General features: G+C 44.1%; 1 protein-coding gene across 1 annotated transcript in view; it reads left to right on the forward strand.

The window, feature by feature from the left end:
- The first annotated feature begins 12460 nt into the window (after window positions 1-12460).
- GPR39 (G protein-coupled receptor 39) overlaps window positions 12461-21777 on the forward strand; it is a 202091-nt gene continuing 192774 nt past the window's right edge. The window contains exon 1 of the mRNA XM_045479580.1: window positions 12461-13646. Within this exon, the coding sequence (XP_045335536.1) occupies window positions 12791-13646 (856 nt within the window). The 5' untranslated portion in view covers window positions 12461-12790. The remainder of the gene's footprint in view (window positions 13647-21777) is intronic.

Here is a 21777-nt window from a genome sequence, read left to right on the forward strand (position 1 = left end):
TTCTTACATCATTTGTCTGAAGTAGGTTTTACTCCTATTTTATATATGATGAAATTGAGGATGACAGTGCTTATGAACCCAGAATAAGATAGTAGAGCTGCATATCAAATCCAGAATCATCTTGCTCCAAACCTGTGTTTTTTCTTCTACCCCAGGACACCTCTGTTGACACATTCATGACAATGCCAAGACATTCCTGTCTTAGTTATCAATGACTCTTTGAAGAAAATTACCAATTAGGGACTTTTCTACTAGGGAACAGTTGAAAAGTAAGTAGAATAAAGTAAGAATAAAGATGAAGGACTGGAGAAAGAGATGTTCACATGCTGAGCTGAGGCTGCTGAAGAAATTCAGTCTTTTTGACAGCTGGCCCTTCCGATGGCCAGAAAATAGCCTTGTCATCAAGCAGTGGGGTGTCGCTCCTGAGTAATGAAGAGAAACTAACTTTACACAGCCCAAGGTGGGCACTCCCCATGAGTTCCTTGCTTTGTTTGTCCAAAACCATTTCACAGACAATTATAGCTAGCAGGATCCTCCAAATAAAACCTCCCAACATCTGTAAGATAAAAAGTAAGTCCTTTTAGAGGTAGAACTTAAAGTACTTTGTTGTAATGGTTTCATAGAAAGGAAAGCTGGACGAGTCAGGAAAATTCATTTAACCAATATCTAGCCCTACGTCAATCATTCATGTGCCCTGCAGGGGGATAATATTGTAGAACCTAGAAAGTTATTGAAAAGGGGAATTGGAAATGGGAATACATACAAGTACACGAGCATCTAGCATCATCTGTAATGTGAGTTCCCTCAGCTCTTTCTCCTTCAGTCTTCAATGCCAACCATAACTTATAGTGTCTCTGGGAAGTCTTCCTGGACTGAATACACCTGAAATAAATATAGATGATTTCTTTCCCCTTCCTTCCTCAGCTCTATCTGTTACAACTGCTGTGTGCTGTGGGCAGACCTCATTGTTAAGCACTTACTGGGTTTGGGGTTCAGTCAGCAATCCATTCTTGCTAGAGTACAGTGTTGGGAAGTGAGGTATTCTAGTTATTATGGCTACATAACAAACCACTGTAAATCTTAATACCTTAAAACATCAACATATTTATTTTGATCATGAGTGTAGAATTCAAACAGGACTCAGTAAGGTCAGCTCATCTCTGCTGTACTTGGCATCAACCAGAATGGCTTGAAGGGGACTGTAATCATTTGAAGGATCCCTCACTTAACTGGCTGTTGGGCAGGGATGACTCAAATATGTGGGGTTTGAAGTAGCTGGAATTCTGTGGACACCTCTCTAATTCTATGAGGTCTCTTTGTGAGGTCTTCCAGAGTGGCAGCCATGGAGTGACTGCATTTCTTCATCCTAGATCAGGGCTTCCAAGATGTGTATCCTAAGGAGAATGAGCCAGGAAGAAACTGTAGCCTCTGGCTGACCAAGCCTTGGAAGTAATGTAGTATCACTATGCCATACTTTATTGGTCAAAGCAATTACAGGTTTCTACTCAGATTCATGAAAAGGAAACCTAGACCCCACCTCTCAGGGAGTAAAGTGACATTCACATTATGTATATATATATACACACACATATATATATATTCACATTATATATATATATTCACATTATATATATATATATATTCATATTAGACACACACACACATATATATATATGTTGGAGTGGTTGATGGGTACTTCTGGAAAATAAAAGCTGCCACACACGGTATATGTAAGGTTCAAAAATTGGGTGAGGGAAGATTGGAACAGGTCTTGAATGTCATACTGAAGTGTTTGTTCTTTTCCTTTTTGGGGGGCAATTCACTTACTGGTTGCTGACTATCCTCCAGGGTTTCATCTGTGTAGGTTCATCATCCCCAGAAGGCCTGCAAGACTGACAGGGAGAAGCAATTGCACCTCATGTATTTTTTTAAACTTCCTAACTTGTCAAGGCTTTGCATTTGATTCCTCCTCAGTACATGAAACACAAGTGCCTGTCTGCTCAAGCAAGCAATGACGGCAAATCAGACCAGATGGGTTTCTTGCCTACCCTCAAGTGGCACAAACCCACATGTTCTAGCATGCTAGAGCTGGTGATATTGAGGTGGCCCATGATGGGATACACTGGTGACAGCACTGAGTATCAAACTGTCAGAGTACATCGAGATTGACTCTGGGCTTACTGCCCACCTGCTCAAAGAAGTGTCCAATTCTAGTGTCGATTCCTTCAGAACATGTAACACATAGTATTTATTCCATCTACCAGAGAATGCTGGATCTAGAGCAAATGCAATTTTCATAGTCATGGATCCCAGTCCACTAGTTGCTTCCATTCAAAACTCTGGTGTCTCCTTCTAAAGGGTCTCCATCCAGTCTGCTTGAAAAGTGAGAGACAAGGACGTAATTCTCATAAAACATAATTTGTTTTTTCTGAGACAGAGATGGGGAAGAGCTGCTATTTGAGTTTCAGATTAGTGTCCTCTGTCCTCCATTCACTTTGACTTTCCCTTTGCAACAGTGGGAAATCTGTTTATTGCTGTAAGGCAGCTGTTGAAAGGAATCATGACAGAGTTTGTTCTTCCTCATATTTGTCAAACGGCAGATGTTCCCCAGTGGAGAGAAGATGGTTGTAAGAACAGGGACAATATTATAAATAATAAAGTCTTTCCTTTTGTTCCCAACTCAAAATGGGTTGAGTTCAAAAGTTGGAAGCTCAGAACAAACCACATCCCAAGAATAACAGTGCTGGACAGGCCCACAAATGCACATTTCACCCATAATGTAAGCTGAGGGAGGAAGGTAGACATCAACCAGCAGGCAAGTTAGTTCAGCCAAAATGCTTGAGGCAGCTATCTTACGCCAGCCCTTTTTTCCTTTCTGTACATTTGATTCCAACCATCACTTTCCTCATGAGGTGTGAGCGCTAAGGGCAGAGACAATGAGGGTCTGACAGCGGGGAGCACGGGGGTGGCCATTGCTAAGCATAGTCACTCGTAGGACAATGGCTGTCTGCATTTTTGAAAGTGAGCAACTATGGCTTTGAGTAGCTGATGTCAGTTCAGGAAATTGGTGTGTTTTTCCTTTGGTTGGTTGGTTGGTTGTTTTTTTAATGCACCAAAAGGTTTTACAGTGAAGCCTACACATAGAAGGAAGTCACCAGGACAGTACTGCCTGTCCTGAAGCCTGTCCAGTAGGCTGGCTAATTCCACCAGTACACACGGATGCCCCAGTGCTTGCAATCACTCTTAGAGTGGCTGGTTCATTTTGAACTTAGAAAAAGCATTGTAAGGCTACAAAAATTCGTGTTGATGCGATCTGTTGCCACTCAATTGCCACCGCTCTGCAAACCACATGAAGCTCATACTTACTGAAGATAAAGTTGGACAATGTAGAGTCCCTGTTTTTCTGTAAGTTCTGTGGGTTGTGTGATCTGTTTCAAAATAGGGAGTTCTGCCGGATGAAATATCTGGCTGTTACAAAGATGCCCTATGTGTCATACATGTGTTCCAATTTTCAGAGACTAGGAATCTTGTGTCTCTGGTGGGGACAGATGCCTCATTTAAGTATCTGTAGCATTTCCTGCCACCACCATTAAACTGGCAACTGCTGTCTTAGATAGCTAACAATTTACATGCTTGTGGCTTGACTTCCAGATAAACCCCTTTAGAGAAGTGACTGTCGTCCTGCCTAAAATTCTCCACAGTGCTTTCCAGAAAGGATATGCTGAACTCGTGATCTGTTGATTTAGTTCGAGTGGAATTCAGTAAGATGTACTTAGCACGCAAATAATTCTAGCTCACCTATAATGACACCTGGAGTATTTAGAATGTGCCTCAGGACGCTTGTGGACCCTAGGTACAACAATATGAGCAGCAACCACTAATGGACCGTGGACATGGCATTAATGATAGCTAACTCTCACCTACCACTTTCCTGTGTCTAAGTGCTTTGTTCTAAGTGCTTTACCTATGTTTCACCATTTGGTCCTGCAAACAACACTTTCGGGTGGGTGCTGTTACTTATCCTCAAGTCGACAGATGAGGAACCTGAGACACAGAGGTAAGAAAAGTGCCAAGGTTATGCAACTAGGGAGTAGCAGATGCAAACCCAGGCAGTTAGGCTGCAAGGTCTGCACTTTTATGCACTGAATTATACTGCTCCTTTGACAAGTGCTGATTATATATACGGGTTCATATTATATGCCAGACACTCTTTATGTAAACTCCATTAATCCTCACAGCAAACCCAGGAGATAAGTTCTATTATTATTTGCATTTTACAGATGAGGAAACTAAGGCATCAAGAAGCTGCATGGAAGGGCCCAGATGTAAACCTAAGGGTTCTGGCTTCTAAGTCTATTGTTGTACTCACCATGCTATAGCATGCTCAGAGGAGTCCATGAATAGAATGTCAATCCCGAATCGATTTGTATAGGTTTACCTAGCAAGAGGTGGTGGATCATAGACTACTTTATTAAAAGACATCACTGAAATTTTCATCAAGGCTGAGAAGCACTATATCCCTGAACAACCACTGGGCTGGGGACATGCAAGGTTTCTGCTTCAGTGGGCTGGAAAAATAGTGCCAGTCAAGAAAAGATAGTTTGATCTTTGTTTGGAGGATTTTAAAATAAAAAAATATCAAGGCCTGGAGGTATTGGTTTCTTCGTAAGGGCTTTGATATGGGAGAAGCACGGGAAGCTGTGGCACTGCTGTTTCCCTGGGCTCTGGGCGTGCCCTGTGAAGAGGACACAGCTAGGAGCAGCCCAGGAGGTAGGTGTCCTCTGGTGTGTGCCAGCCGGCGGCAGCTGTGCAAAAACAAACAGGGAGAAACAGGGGTGACTACCCAGGCACTTGTCTCCCCCTGGACGGCCTGGGCCTGAATGGCCACTCTCTCTGACCTCCCAGGGATGAAAAGCCTAACAAATAACAGGGAGACTCCCTTACAGGGGAGGAGCCCATTTTAATGAGCTCAAGATATCCATGTTAAAGGAAGAAAAAAGATATGTGCTGAACTAAAACCATAACTCATCAGCTTACCCAAACCAATGAGACAATTTTTCTATTCTTCATCACTTTTTCTAGATGGGAATAGAGAGGGAACCTGGTAAAAGGGGAGGGAGGGGCAGTAAAGTAAGTAGTCCTCAAATTGAGAGGCACTTTGAGGTCAGAAAATGGAGCAGGTGACTCTGTACGGTTTACACAAAGTTTTTTTTTTTCAATTTTTATGTTTATTTTTTGAGAGAGGAGAGAGGAAGAGTGAGCAAACTAGGGAGGGGCAGGGGGAGAGGGAAAGAAAATCCCAAGCAGACTCCACATTGTCAGCACAGAGCCTTATGCAGGGCTCAAACTCACGAATTGTGAGATCATGACCTGAGCTGAAATCAAGGATTGGAAACTTAACCGACCGAGCCACCAAGGTGTCCCTACACAAAGTTTTATTTAGGGTAACTTACTGACAGGGGGGATTGGGTGGGTGACCATCCAGGCACCTAGGAAGCTATTTTTCACAAGGTCTGGACTTTGTGAAATTTATAGAGTGAAGGGATACACAGAAGGGCAGTGTAGTGAGATCAAAGGATTTGTGCACACCTCAAAGGGCTTGCATGCACCAAACTGGAAGCTACCCTTTAGTTTGATCTTGTGGTGCCATCTGTGCATCAGGAAGGGGAGATACTATGTTATCTTTAACAAATTTACAGAGGGCCAAAGCCAGACTCTTTGCATTCTGGCCTTGGTAGGCATTTCTAAGGTATGTATATTAATCTTCAAGGAGCTGCAAACACATAGCCCCAAAGAAGGACATGAACAAGACGGAGGGCCAAAGATAGAGTCAGTATTGTGAGTACTGTCACAGAACCTAACACATAAAACATTTCTAAGAGAGAGAACATAATTTCTCAGAAATCCAGAGCCTCCTGGCAAGGGCTCACCTAAGTATCAATGTGGCACAACATTCCATAAGTTCCATGGGCAGGACCTTAACCCTCCAAATTTGTGAAGCTGGAAGCCTCCATGAAGACATACCATGTTTCATAGAACCTCCCTCAGCCTTGTTCCTGTGGTCCAGGAAGCTGGATCCTGTTTGCCTGTTGGCATTCCAGGGGTGAAGGAAGGAGAAAGTCTCCAGGTTACATGAGAATGGCTCCTGAGGGTCCAACTTGCCATTGCTCCTATACTCATCTAGATATTGAATGCTAAAAGAAATGTGGACATTCAGGCTGTAGGCCTGCAAGCTATGGATATAGACCAAGTCCTGTGTAGACTGGAGAGAAGCCACTTGATGGATTATTTGTACATGTACCAGACATGTACATAGAAATAATGACCCTCAACTTGCAGGACTATTTTGATCATTGAATAAGCATGGTGTCTGGTCATAGTAGGTGTTTAATCATGGAAGTTGTTACTGTTGTTATCACTTGAGAGTGTTCTGGCTGCAACACTTTCATACCACAGGATTAAAAGCAAGGTTAACTGAACTTATCCAATTAGCTGTGTTGGTATTCTTACTTTTTAACAAAATTTATTTTGCAATATTATGAAATATAGCATTCACAGAGTATATAAGATATAAATAACTGCATAATAAAAATCATAAAGCAAAGCATGATGCAATTACTATCATGTAATTCCTACCCAGGTTAAGAAATAGACATTGTCAGCACTCAGAAGTTCTCACCTGTGTTAGATAGGTCCTTTCCAGGTCATGCACCTCCCCACCTCACATGAGGTGACTTCTATCCATTCATGGAAATGACATTTTTGCTTAACTAATTAATTGCTTTATTATACATATCCCTATATAATATATACTATTCCCCCGATATTATTCTTTTGTCTATGTTTAAGTTATATAAGTGGACATATTTATTCTTTTGTGCCTTGTTTCTTTTATGCATCATTATAGTTGTTAGATTCAAACACATTAGTAGCAGTGATGTATCTATTTTTGTGGCTATGTAGAATATGAATATGTTTCATTTTACTCTCTATTCTTCTACAGATAGATATTTAGGTGTTTTTTAGGTTGGGGTAATTACTGACAATGTTGCTATACACATTCTTGTATATGCATTTTGGTGACATGAGCTGTAGGATATAGGCATTCCTGGGTCACAAGATATGTATGTATTTAACTTTAGTAGGCCTTGCCCAACTTTTTTCCTAAGTGGTTGCACCAACATACTCCCTCATCCACAATGTACAAATCACCATTACTTCACAGCTTTATGGACAGATGGTATTGGTCATCTCTGAATGTTAGTCAATCTGTTAGGTGTGCAGTTGTATTTAATTGTGATTTTAGTTTGCATTTCCCCAACTACTAAGGAGGTTGGAGAGCTTTTCATTGTTTATTGTCCATCTGGATTCCTCTTTTGTGAAGTGCCTGTTTATCTCTCTGGCTCATTTTTTAAAATGGGTTGTCTGTCTTCTTTCTTAATGAATTTTATCCAAATGGATACTTTATTGTCTCTAATAGCATTTATTGACTGGTGTCCTGGAACTCACAAGAGTTGATTCTTAAAATTTCAGGAGTTTTGTGAGAAGATTTTTAACATGTGGGTAGCTCAAAATAAGCCATACTGGGAGTATTTGTGCTCTGGATATCGACAGATGCTACTAATCAGGGCATTCCCTCACCTTCAGTCCATAGAGAGTCAGTCAACTGCTACACCAACGGAAAATACCATCTCTTATGCACTGCCACAGTTTCATCTCTATCATAAATCCTGTCCATATACATGTGGATTTATTTCCGTGCTATGTCTTCTGTATCATCTTTTCCTTTGTCTATCCCCATGTCAATACCATACTGCCTTATAAACTATAGGTTTATAATAAGTCTTGATATCTGGTAGAGCAAGTTCTCTTACCTGCTAAGAGTATCTTGCTCATTCTTGGCGCTTAACATTTAAAATTTTGGAACCGGCTTACCTAGTTTTAAAGACAAATCTGTTGAAATCTGTCATTTACCTATGGCTACAGGGTTACTTGCCTTGCAGGACTTTATTTTTATCAAAAAAGTTTATCAACCTTTTTCTTTACAGATTCTAGGATTTATGTCATAAGATTAAAATTCCAGTTTAGGTTTTAAAATTCTCTATTCTTTTTTTTTAAATTTTTAATGTTTTATTCATTCTTGAGGGGGGGGGAGGGGCAGAGAGAGAGTGAGATACAGAATCCAAAGCAGGCTTCAGGCTCTGAGCTGTCAGCACAGAGCCTGATGTGTGGCTCGATGTCATGGATCATGAGATCATGACCTGAGCTGAAGTCAGATGCTCAGCCGACTGAGCCACCCAGGTGCCCCTAATATTCTCTGTTCTATCATTTAATGATTTCCTTATTGATTAAAATCCAAAAATTTTAATTTTTGATCCACCTGGAATTTATATTATAATAAAGTATGGATGTAGGCATCGAACTTTCTTTTTTTTTCAAGATGGCTAACCTATGATCGCAGTAACAATAATTGAACAATATGTCTTTACCTACTGATATTAAATGCCACCATTATCATAAATAAAATTCCTGTAAGTATTTGTTCTTTTCTTGGAATGTCTCTTTTGTTTCATTAGCTGTTTATAATATCATTGTTCCATAGGAATATCATGTTAGCCACAAATGCAAGCCACATTTAATTTAAAATATCCTAGTAACCTCATTACAAAAAGTAAAAAAAAGATGTGAAATTATTTTTAGTAATATATTTTATTTAATCTACTATAGCCATTGTATTATTTCAACATGAAATCAATATATAAAAGCAATTACATTTACATTATTTTTTTCATATAAAGTCTTCAACATGTGGTGTATATTTTATTCTTACAACACCTGTCAGGTGGGATTAGCCATATTTCAAGTGTATGGAGCCACGTGTGGCTAGTGGCTACCTTGTTAGACAGCTGACGTCAATATTTTTGTTCAGGCAGGTTTACTGTAGCCTTAGTTTTTTGGCTAATTTAGTCCTCCTCATAAGGTCTGGCCCTTCCAGGTTCGGTTCAATGAGACATCTTCACTCATTGGTTGGAACTTCAGCATCTTTTAGCTCGGTGTGACTTTGGGAATTGTTTGGCTTACTGATATGAGGCATTTTTGTGTTTATTATTCTTTACATATTTTGCAATTTTGGTTTGGGTTTTCTCTTTGACCAATTGTTTCAGAGATTTTTTAAAATTTTGAGATGGTGAAGTTTTGGAATTTTATCTTTCAGTTTTCTGGTTCTATTATTACTTTTTAGTTACATTGCATTATAAATAAAGTTATTTATACTATACTTTTTGAAAATTATTGAAGTGTTCTTTGTAGCCTAATAAAGTCACTGTGGTTATACCATTAATTTCTGTAAACAAGGTGTTACTCACTTTTTAGAGTATAAATTGTTGATTGATTTTTAGTAAATGTTAACAATTTGAGCATTCAAAATAAATTTAAATTTATAAAAATGCAATGTATGTGTATGCATAAGTGTGCGTGTGTGTGTGTGTGTGTGTGTGTGTATGTTTATTTTGGATGCCAGTGTAAAATTTCATCTTAAAAATTAGATTTAGTGCAAAGAAGGGTGTGAAAGCCACTAGCCTAGATGACCTCAAAGGTCATCTAGAATGTGTGAAACGTGAATATAAATTTCTGAAGACCTTAGGTGACCCCTGAGTGGGGATGGTATCAAAGGGCACTTAAAATATTCTTTGTCTCACTTTCCATTCCTGTTCTTTTTTCCCCTCTATACAATTTGCTAATTAAAAAAATCTAGATTACACAGACCCAGGCTGAGTATTACGCCAGTCTGTTATCAACAAGTGAGAGCACATTAAACAGTTTTTAATTGGTCTTAGGAAAAGCAAAGGTGAAGTGAAAATTTAATTCCCCCAGCCCTTTGTTCAAAAGGCATTTTTCCATCTGCATTGTAAGGAACACATTTTAATTAGCTTGATTTTCACTGTTTGGCCATGCATTTGTGATCTTTGTTCACACTTTGGGAACGAACATTTTGATGAAAGAAATTAGACAATACTGGAAATCTTGTCTGAGCAGAACAAATTGAAATTATCAATTACGTTGCAGGATGACTGGCACACTGCATCTGGGGAGAGAAGAAAAAAAATGCCTTTCCCTAACATGCGCCTGTCCAGCCTGGCACAGTTTTGCCCTGCACAGAGACAGCGCGTTTTAGAGTGGAAAGTGCTTTAGTGCCAGGCAGTTTTGGGTTCAAATCCTGCCTCTGACCCTTTATAGTAAGTCGCTTAATTCCCCTGATCCTCAATTTCTTCATCTGTAAAACAGAATAAAAACATCCTCCTTGTAGCCTCACAGAATGAAAGAAATGAATAGTGTGAAAATGCCTGGCATGCAATAGGGGCTCAGAGAATAACCAAGAGGAGCATTTCAAAGGAAGGGTCTGTGGCTGGGCTGAATACTGTGGGGTTCCCAACTGTTTTCTATTGAGAAGAAAGAAGTGGGCAGGGCTGGGGATGCGGCACCTTATGCTGCTGGTGGTGGTGGTGGAGGCAAGGTTCTTCCTAAACCTCCTTCTCAGTTTCTCTGGGACAGCAAACAACCAGCGCCTTTTGCAGAGGAGTCCATTCAGGACTCTGATGTGTAGTTTTGAAGCCCCAAGAGTCCATGCTTGCCCTGTGCATTTTGTGGTGGCAGCTTTAAGGCCACGGAGGTCATTTAGCTAAGCTCAGTGCACTAATAAGGAGATGAGTTAGCATTTTTTTTTTTTTAACTCCCTGAGACAGGGTCAAAATCAAATATTCCCTGTGACCCTCACACTATGTGCCCAGGTTTGGGTTGAGAAAACACAATCCCTGTGTCTCTATGTGCATCATTCAGGAGTTCTTTGTATAGCCCCCATTGTGCTCCCAGAATTCCCTCCCTGTTAGGAGTGCAGGCTCAGGGTTTGATAGATCCGGGCTAATTTTCAAGTTTCCAACTCTTTTATCTTTTTGGGGAAGTATCTATGTGGCCACTGCAGTTTCTTCATCTTTAAAATCATCACACCGCAGGGTGGTTCCTGAGATTCTTCAAGGCTGTTTTTAGCACAGGGCCTCAGCTAGTCCCTTGGGATGGACACATAAATGGGATCTATTTTCTTCCTTCCAGGCAGTGGTTCTCCACCTGGGAGGATTTTGTCCCCCCTAAAGGACATTTGGTGACGTCTGGAGGCATTTTGGCTATCACTGTTGGGGGGCGGGCATGTAGGAGCTAAACACCCCACAGTTCACAGGACAGCCTTCTCCTCCTCCGCATCCATTACCTATGATTTACCTATGATTTTGGAATTAGGAGCTGAAATGGGTCCATTAGAGGTTTTCCTCTCTTCACTGAAGAGAGGGAAAATGTCCTGATCCTTAATGCCATTTTTACACTGTGTCCCTGTTGGGGTGGCCTTGGTGTCTTGGTCGCAGGTCCCTCAAAAGGACGCTCCTCCCATGTGGGGCATCCTGGAGGAGTGTGACATTCTCACATACACCTGCTCCCAGTTAAAGACTTCGCGAGGGCCCCTGCAGTGCGGAGGAGCACAACTGAGGGGCGGGGGTCGCGTTCCTCCGGTCCCTCCGCAGCAAGGGAGGCTCTGGAGAAAGGCAGGGCTTCGTTTTTTTTTTTTTTTTTTTTTTTTTTCAACGTTTATTTATTTTTGGGACAGAGAGAGACAGAGCATGAACGGGGGAGGGGCAGAGAGAGAGGGAGACACAGAATCGGAAACAGGTTCCAGGCTCTGAGCCATCAGCCCAGAGCCTGACGCGGGGCTCGAACTCACGGACCGCGAGATCGTGACCTGGCTGAAGTCGGACGCTTAACCGACTGCGCCACCCAGGCGCCCCAAGGCAGGGCTTTTAGGGAGCTCCTGGTAGCTTCCTTGGGGCTCACTTCGTGAGGCAGCTGGAAGCACCCCGAGCGTCGGAAGATAGGGCACCAAGGAGGCAACTGCTTGCTGGCTCCCCCAGGGCGGCAGGCCAGGGACGCGGGCACCTGGGTCCCGCCGCTCCCATGCTGGCGGTGGCACAGAGTCTGAAGGGACATTAGGGCAGGGAGGGGAAGTTCGTCGTCGCCAGCCTCAGCCCTGGACTGCAAGTCCGGGAACGCACTCCAGCTTCCCGCGGCCGCGCCTCTCCGGAATGCGCTTCGGGACAGGAGGCGACCGCTGCCCCGGCGGTGGCCGCGTGGGCGGTGGGGCCACTCGTTGCCCTGTGCTTTGGGGCCAAGATCTGATTTGGGGACCACGACTGCGTGCTGAGTCAAACCCCGCTGCCGGGCTGGGTCTGCAGCGGGGCCCCGGAGCACAGTGCGCGGAAGTTAATGATTAATCGCTGACCACTCCTCCCCCCGCAGCTCTGGAGAGGGTGCTGCAGGGGGGTGGGTTGGGGCCCGCAACGGCAAGGAGCCCGGAGCCGGGGCGGGGGACTCCCTGGCGGGGCGCGCCGAGCGGGGGCAGCGAGGGGAAGGGCGGGCGCTGGGGGTGCCGCGGAAGTCACTCCCCGCGGGGAGAGTACGACCTCCTTCCTCCTCTCTCCCCTCCTGGCTCGTACACACACACACACACACACACACACACACACACCCCAAACTCCACCCCCAGGCGCCTCCCGGGCCCCTGCTAGGTTGGGCTGCTCCAGGAAGTTTCCATGAAAGCACCAGAAGTACTAAGTTACTCTTTCCAGGTGAGCGCGGATGAGAAAGCGCTGGGCCGGCCCTGGTGAGTTGCAGCCCAGAGCTCTGGGCTCTGCTGGCAGGAAGAAGGCAAGCTGAGGAGGTCTTTGGACCCCGTGGCGTGGCTTTCACCCTCATGGCTTCTCACAAGGGCCCCAGCAGTGACTGCTCCTATGTCATCGATCACACCCACGTCCCCGAGTTCGAGGTGGCCACCTGGATCAAAATCACCCTCATCCTGGTGTACCTGGCCATCTTCGTGGTGGGCATTCTGGGGAATAGTGTCACCATTCGGGTCACCCAGGTGCTGCAGAAGAAAGGTTACTTGCAGAAGGAGGTGACGGATCACATGGTGAGCCTGGCTTGCTCGGACATCTTGGTCTTCCTCGTCGGCATGCCCATGGAGTTCTACAGCATCATCTGGAACCCCCTGACCACGCCCAGCTACGCCGCGTCCTGTAAGATTCACACTTTCCTCTTCGAGGCCTGCAGCTATGCCACGCTGCTGCACGTGCTGACGCTCAGCTTTGAGCGCTACGTTGCCATCTGCCACCCCTTCAGGTACAAGGCCGTGTCGGGGCCCTGCCAGGTGAAGCTGCTGATTGGCTTCGTCTGGGTCACCTCCGCCCTGGTGGCGTTGCCTCTGCTTTTTGCCATGGGAGTCGAGTACCCCCTGGTGACCGTGCCCAATCACCCGCGTCTCTCGTGCAACGTCTCCCGCACGCGGCACCACGAGCGGCCGGAGACCTCCAACATGTCCATCTGTACCAACCTTTCCAACCGCTGGACTGTCTTCCAGTCCAGCATCTTCGGCGCCTTCGTCATCTACCTCTTGGTCCTGGTCTCTGTGGCGTTCATGTGCTGGAACATGATGCAGGCGCTTCTGAGGAGCAGCCAGGGCACGCTGGCCGGGAAGGGACGGCGGCCGCAGTTGAACAAGTCAGAGAGCGAGGAGAGCAAGACAGCCAGGAGGCAGACCATTATCTTCCTGAGTGAGTCCTGGGGCGGGGGGGAGGGGATAACCAGGGAGCTGGCCTCCCCCTCCCCACCCCCCATTCCCTGTGCTCCTCTTAGCCGGTCGTCCTGCCTTGCGGGTGTACACCTCCCTTTGCTGGGGCTGAAGAGGCATTGCTCTGAACCTCTGCATGCTTCTTTCCTGTGTTTTGGGGACTTGGGTAACGGAGAAAAGAACCCTAGACCAGGAGCCGGAGTCTGCATATGTTTCAGGACAGCAGCTCTGTGACTCTGGCAAGTCACAGAATACCTGGAGTAAAGCCGAGTTAAACATACTGAGAAGTGTGATGGTCAAATTAGGTAATGTGGGAGAGGTGAAAGTCCTCTGAGAAGGATCAAGGTCTGTGGAGATAAAAGGGGGCATTCTTATCTAGCTGTCTTTACCCTGGAGAACCTTCCTCAGGCAATTGGATTTTGTTCCCATTTTTCTCCTCCTTGGGAGAAGCAGGCTGCCAGAAACACACACTCTCAGGCTGCAGTTATGTTCCCCTGGAGAGATCTACCCAAGTCTTAAGAAACTGGAGCTTTCAGACACACGGTCCTCAGGGTACTTCTCAAGTTTCCCTTGTGTTGGCTCTATACCTTTATCAGAACAGAGAAACGTGGCAGGTATGGCCAGCCTGTTTGATCCAGAAAATCTGGTGTCACAGGTTCCTGGGACTTGATTGATCATCCCAAATACTCAATTCCACTGCAGAGAAAGCTGTTTGCTTTCCAAACTTTTGTTGTGGTGCAAATATTTAAAGCCAGGTCCTTCTGTGTGTCAGGAAAGAAGGAAGGAGCCCTTTCTAATGTGGCATGAGGAAAAGGAATAAATCATGGCACTGTTTGTTTTGGTGTGGGAAACCTGAGTAACAGGTTCAAGGGCCAGGGGGTTGACATGGAAGAAAATGTGAAGGCACTTGAGAAGGGATGGAAAGAACCTGGTCTTGTCCCAGCCCTGCCCCTGGCTTCTGCTGTGTCTGTACAGCAGACTTGACTTTTCTGTTCTGTGTAAAATGAGAGGAAGAGCTTGCAATTTTTGGATGCCTACTCTGCATCAGGGGCTGTGCTAGATGGTTTATATTTCCATTTCCTAGAGGAGGAATTTGAGTCTAGGAGAGAGAAGATCTAATTCAAATAAGCACAGCTCCTACATTGTGACCTTGCTTCCCAGGGCTGGGAAATGAGTGGTTCCCAGTGGCTTACACAGGCTCATGCTGAAGTGAAAATGAAACAAAAAAGGACTTTGAAAAGGAAGGTGCTACCTAGATTAGGTTGGAGGTGTTGCTGCCTCCTAGGGCCAGCCTCTGGAAGTTGGAGTAAGGAGTCTGTGGCAGGTGTTGACATCTGGGGACTTGGGAAGGACACCCAACCCAACTCAATCTCTCACCCACCTCCTGCTTCCCAGAGTATTCCAGGAAGGAATGGATATTAGATTGGCTTGAATATCCATTGAAAGGCTAGTTCTCTCTTCCCTGGTGTACCCTTAGGCATATCTTAAACTTTTAGCAGTAATTTATACTATAGTGTGAATGAATCCCCCCCCTTTTTTTTTCTGAGTAAAGTGCACTACCTCCCGGTCTAATTTAGGAATTAAGGCTTCATTTCACCAAGGAAAAATAATTTATTTATCTTTGTTTTCTGTTGGGCCAATCTCTGTATTTTTTTTTTTTTTGTTATCATTTCTCTGAATAGTGGGTAATTTTTGTATTTATCCCAATGGGTATTGTTCCAAGTTGAAGTCAGTCTTCATTTTGTAGCATCAAATTGGAATACCACAGACTTATACTTGGAGATGAATAGGACCTTGGGGATCCTCTCCTCCAGTTAGCAATTGCCTGTGAGGAGTTTGTTCTCACTGCTGCTCTCATTCTTTCCTTCCGCTTCTCTCCTTCTTTATTAAAACAACTATGTATTCATCGCCCACTGCTTTCCCAGGCAGAAAGATTGTTGACTGGCAATCAGGTGCTCAATGTGCGATCATGTCTTGGGGGAATTTACCGTTTGTATTAGCTCATTTCCTTTGCAGTGGGTTTTCAAAGCAGTTCTTGCAAATGTCCCTCTATCCCAATGAATTTCAAAGAGCTTTTAAAAATAGGAACCTCGCTAATTAACTCAAGTTAGGAAATAAATTAATGGAGTGAAGAGGAAGAAATCACGGCCTGCCTCCATCAGATTAATACAATGCAATTTACTTTGTGGGTGTCATAAAACTTAGGCTTTGGGGCATTTTTAACCCAGAACAACTGAATATATAAGTTGTTTACAAATCGCTGAATTTAGTATAGTGATTTAGCTGTCTTTTTAGCATTTCAGTTAACAGATGTATCAAATTAAAACAAATATTTGCTCATTTCAAACATATTTTGCATTTAATGTGAAATGTAAATGACGACATAGCACAAGATGTCTTTGGAGCTCTTGAGGCAATAAAAAAAACAATTAAAGATTTTCCCCCCTCATTGTTAAAAATGCTAACTTCTGCACAACGGAAGCAAAATTCATAAATCTACCCGAGATGAGGAAGTCTATGTAGAAAATATTAATTTTCCTTTCTGCCTCTTTTGCTATTGTGCCTCATTCTGGTTGAGGTTCTCAGCTGGGTGAATCATGAAAACAAATTGGGAAATCAGGGAAAGAAAGAGATGCAGGGCTGCCTCCTGGCTCTCAAGCAGTTAGCAGGAGAAAACAATAGTAATGTAAAAGTGAACATTCCGGGAAACGTGAGTGTCTCTTGCCTCTTGTCAGCCCAGTGAGAAATCAGTACCAGATAAATTTCCATTTGCAAGGTTATGGCTGATATGGCCATGGTAATACTTGGTGATGCCAGAACAGACGTTGTTGGCCTGGAGAAGAGAAACTGCTGAGTTATTTATTCCTTGGATGTTAAGGATATGCAAAATAAACCTTCCTTTCAAAACATTTTCCCAGACCTTCCATTTTATCTTTCTGAACTCTCACTTGGAGTTATCCGCACCACATGTGGCATCTGGGTCCACAGACACCCATGTTTGTGTCTGTGGCACATGAGGCTTGCTGTCCAAATGTCACCTGCTCAAAGTGGAACAACAGAGTAGTTTAAAAGAAGTATAGTTTTAATTAGTAACTTTCAAGAGCGTTAAGTGGTAGAGACTAGGTTATAGTTACCTCTGAGAGATCTGTAGGCAGTGATTGGCTTTCAACTGTGATCATGAAACCAAAAAGCTTTACAGAGAATCAGGAAATTACAAAATTCAGGAAACATCATACAAAATTCAGAACTCTGTAATGATTATACTTCTTTGCATTCCGATTTCTTCTCCTGAGTGACAGAAAGGGGAGTTAAATGTAGGGGCAGGAACTGCAATACCAACGTGGGTAGCTTATAGGAGACTATCTTGAATATAGACATCACCCAGTCAAGTGCATCTGGGCGGAAAAAAGATTAAGAGTTGCTGCTGTAGGGGCGCCTGAGTGGCTCAGTTGGTGAAGCTTCTGACGTCAGCTCAGGTCATGATGTCCGGGTCCGTGAGTTCGAGCCCCACGTCAGGCTCTGTGCTGACAGCTCAGAGCCTGGAGCCTGCTTCGGATTCTGTGTCTCCCTCTCTGTCCCTACCCTGCTCGTGCCTCTCTCTCTCTCTTTCAAAAGTAAGTAAACATTAGAAAGAAAAAGCGTTGCTGCTGTAATGGAGTGCTCTAAAAAGAAGGTTGATGTGTATTTAGATAGTGTGTGGGTTGAGAGAAGGAGGTAAGAATCATGTCCTCTGGGTTTTAGACCCCAGATTTGGAGGTCAAGTCATGTCTCCTGTGTGTGCAAGTCAGAAAGTGGCGCAGGGGTGGGAGCTGAGATGGTGGCAGTAGGTCTTCTTCATCTGAGGACGGTGAGGACCTAAAAAGAACTGTTAAAATTAGCTCCTTTTTTTTTTTTAATATATATATTTTTAACATTTTATTTATTTTTGAGACAGGGAGAGACAGAGCATGAACAGGGGAGGGTCAGAGAGAGGGAGACACAGAATCTGAAACAGGCTCCAGGCTCTGAGCTGTCAGCACAGAGCCCGACGCGGGGCTCGAACTCACGGACCGCGAGATCATGACCTGAGCCGAAGTTGGCCACTTAACCGACTGAGCCACCCAGGCACCCCAAAATTAGCTCCTTAAAACTGAGTCCAAAATTTCATGTGGAAACAGGTTTGATTGGGACTTCCATCGTGAAAAACAAAGGCAAAAATCATGAAAAGAAATTTGTCTCCTATTTTATAAAACATAGCTTATAATTATATGTTAATTCTCAGAATAATTTGCCAGAATGTGGCTTTTTTGAGGGCCTGATTTTCCTGACAAAATTCTGTGATAGCCTTTGTGTTTGATTTTCTCAGCAAGATGGTAAAGAGGGCTTTCTCCCAAGGGCTTCTCCTAATTCTTTGCTATTTAAATCACCCTCACTGAAGCACCTCTCCTTGGCATCTTTCTTGTCAGTTTTCCATTCTGTCAGGACTAACTGGTCTATGTGGCCAGACCTTCCTTTGTCAGTGACTCGCCATGTGATTCATGTGTTTCTTCAGCTCCTTTGTCACTGACTTCATGAAATTTTGCACCTCGTGTGCAGACCATACCCCAAAATATAATTGAAAAATCAACCCCTATACACTAATGTGTATCAACTGATTACATGGAAAATGTTTCTGAGGTGCGAAACAAATATTTATTTATTTATTTATTTATTTATTTATTTATTTATTTATTTATTTATTTATTTATTTATGGGAGACAGGGACAGAGCACAAGTCAGGGAGGAGCAGAGAGAGAAGGAGACACAGAATCCGAAGCAGGCTCCAGGCTCCGAGCTGTCAGCACAGAGCCCCACGCGGGGCTGGAACTCACAAACTATGAGATCATGACCTGAGCCGAAGTCAGATGCTTAACCGACTGAGCCACACAGGTGCCCCCCACCAAACAAATTTTAACTACAGCTGACCCTTGAATAACACAGGCATGAACTGAGAGGGTCTATTTCTATGTGGATTTTTTTCAGTAATTACAGTATAGTACTGAAAGTGTATTTTCTCTTCCTTATGATTTTATTTGTTAGTTTAGAGAGAGGTGGGGGAGGGGCAGCAGGGGAGAGAGAGAATCCCAAGCAGGCTCCATGATCAGCACAGAGCCCGACTCAGGGCTTGATCCCACAACCCTGGGATCATGACCTGAGCTGAAGTCAAGAGTCAGATGCTCAACCAATTGAGACACCCAGGTGCCCTCCCCTCCATCTTATGATTTTCTTTTCTTTTAAAAAATTTTTTTAATGTTTATTTATTTTTATTTATTTATTTTTTTAATTTTTTTTTTTCAACGTTTATTTATTTTTGGGACAGAGAGAGACAGAGCATGAACGGGGGAGGGGCAGAGTGAGAGGGAGACACAGAATCGGAAACCGGCTCCAGGCTCTGAGCCATCAGCCCAGAGCCCGACGCGGGGCTCGAACTCACGGACCGCGAGATCGTGACCTGGCTGAAGTCGGACGCTTAACCGACTGCGCCACCCAGGCGCCCCTTAATGTTTATTTTTGAGAGAGAGAGAGAGAGAGAGAAGGACAGAGCGTGAGCAGGGGAGGGGCAGAGAGAGAGGGAGACACAGAATCCGAAGCAGGCTCCAGGCTCTGAGCTGTCAGCTCAGAGTCCGATGTGGGACTGGAACTCATGAACTGTGAGATCATGACCTGAGCTGAAGTTGGACGCTTAACCAACTAAGCCACCTAGGTGCCCCATGATTTTCTTAATAGTGTTTTCTTTTCTCTAGCTTACTTTTTTGTAAGAATATAGTATGTAATACATATAACATACAAGATATGTGTCAATCAAGTGTTTGTTATGGGTAAGGCTTCTGGTCAAAAGTAGGCTATTAATTCAGTTTCTGGGCAGTCAAAAGTAAAATGCAGATTTCTGACTGGGTGGGGGTTGGTGCCCCTAACCTCTGTAGTGTACAGGAGTCAACTGGAGTTGCTTTTTCTTGACTAGTTTAAAAACTGATCTTACAATCACGTTTATATCATTAATTTTCTTATCAAAGGCTATTTCTTTGCTGTGAAGCCCTGTGCCAGTGCAGTCTCGCAGGGAAATATCACGAAAATTAACTTAGTGACTTTTCAGATGTGAGATATTATTTTGGCTCCAATATTTGGATATTTCAGGAAAACGTTTTGCCTCAAGTATTCAGGTTACCCCCTCTATTCTAGAAGGGAATTTATTGGTGTAGATGTGACTGTAATAAATAGTATTTCATGTGTGTTTTTCTATTTGTGATATCTGTCATAAATTGCAAGAGTCCTCTGATCATCCTGGCAGACAAATATAATAATGCTCCTTTATTTTTATAATCAGGCTGTCTCAAAGATTTCATTTCTCCGTTGGAGAGATGCATAGTTCCCATGGAAAGGGACATTGGAATCTCAGTCCTTATTCATTAGCGTGCCGGTTCATCCGTCTTAGTTGCACGCCTCATGGGGGCTGCCACAGTGTAATAAGGCAGCAGAAGCCTCAACTGAGCAAAGTGTTCAGCTTATTAATGCTAAAACCACTCAGAATAAAAGCCATTTGTGAGTGGAGACAGCACAGAGGAAGAATATTGAATTAGGAATCAAGGATCCCCATTCTGCCCCAATAGACCAGGTCCCCCGATCACGTGGATGACACTGTCATCTCTCACTGCCTTTTCCTTCTGTCCACCTCCCCTGCCGTGCTGCAACCCTGGGCCAACCCAGCGAACTCCCCACCCCTACTCCTTGCTTTCTTTGCCCTGGAGCAAAGAGTGCTCATCATTGCTGCCGAAAGTTCCTGCAAATAACAAGTGTTCAGCCTCACCTGGGCCCCCTGTTTGGTGAGCACCTTCCTTGGCAAGTGCCTTCGAGAGGCATGAGCTTCTGGAATGCCTCTCCTATCTTGTTTCCAGCACATGTGCTCTCCGGATGAGAGACCTGGAATTGATGCGTCATGGCTGGAAGAATATCTGCATCGACTCTCGCCCTTGTCCGAGTGGCTGTTATTCATTGCACAGCCACTAGGATCTCGCTGACACCCCCCTCCCCAACCCCATTAAATTCGGACCTCTGAACGGCTTCCCATGGCTCTTATGTCAAGGATCAGAATCCTTAACATGAGGCCCCTCATGGGCAGCCGCCTCTCCACCTTTACAGAGGACAGTTTTCCCCTTATATTTGTAGGTGTGGGTGTTGTGACAAAATACCACAGGCTGAGTGGCTTAAGCAGTAGATATTTATTTTGTCACAGCTCTGGAAGCTTAGAAATCTGAGATCAAGGTGCTGGTAGGGTTGCTTTCTGGTGAGACTTCTTTGGTTTGCAAATAGCCACCTTCTCACTGTGTCCTCACTTGGCTTTTCCTGTGTGCATGCAAAGAGAAAGAGAGAGTCCTCTGGTATCTCTTCTTATAAAGGCACCAGTTGTCTTGGATTAGGGGTCCACCCTTATGACCTCATTGAGCTTAATTACCTCCCTGAAGGCCTCATTTCCATATACAGTCACAGTGGGGGTTCGGGATTCCACATATGTATTTTAGGGGGTACATGTTTCAGTCCATAGCATCCCTTAATCGCTCCACCCCAGTGGGCTCTCTTCAGTTCCTCAGACAGATCACAGTCGTGCTCTTTCCTACCACCTGGCCTCAAAGTTAATGTCTTCAGACCGGCCCCCAGGAAGCTTGGCCCATCCTCCCTGACTTGACTAACCCTTCAAATAAGACTCATAGTCATAGTGTTACTTTTATTTTTCCTCTTCACTTTCTTTTTTTCTAATTTTCTTTTACAATTTGCTCTATGAGATTATTCGTTTGACGTCTGTCTGCCTTCTCATTTCTTGAGGGCATATGAGCCCTTCCTAATTTTGCTCAACACTGCACCTCCATCCCAGCATAGTGCCCATTCCCCGTCTCCCCCTCCCCACCCCCCCCCCCGCACACAGCACATGTTCAATGGGTGTTGGTTGACTGAATACATAAATGAGCAAGCCTCGCCTTGGAATTGGGAAGCAGCGTCCTGTTTTCCCTTGGGCAGGTGCTCCTATAGAAGTGTATCACACTACACAATACATTTGGTCAGTCTGAAGTGAAAGATGCTCTCTTTGAAAGGAATACGATTCC

This window comes from Leopardus geoffroyi, chromosome C1, assembly GCF_018350155.1.
Source record: "Leopardus geoffroyi isolate Oge1 chromosome C1, O.geoffroyi_Oge1_pat1.0, whole genome shotgun sequence".
Lineage (NCBI taxonomy): Eukaryota > Metazoa > Chordata > Mammalia > Carnivora > Felidae > Leopardus > Leopardus geoffroyi.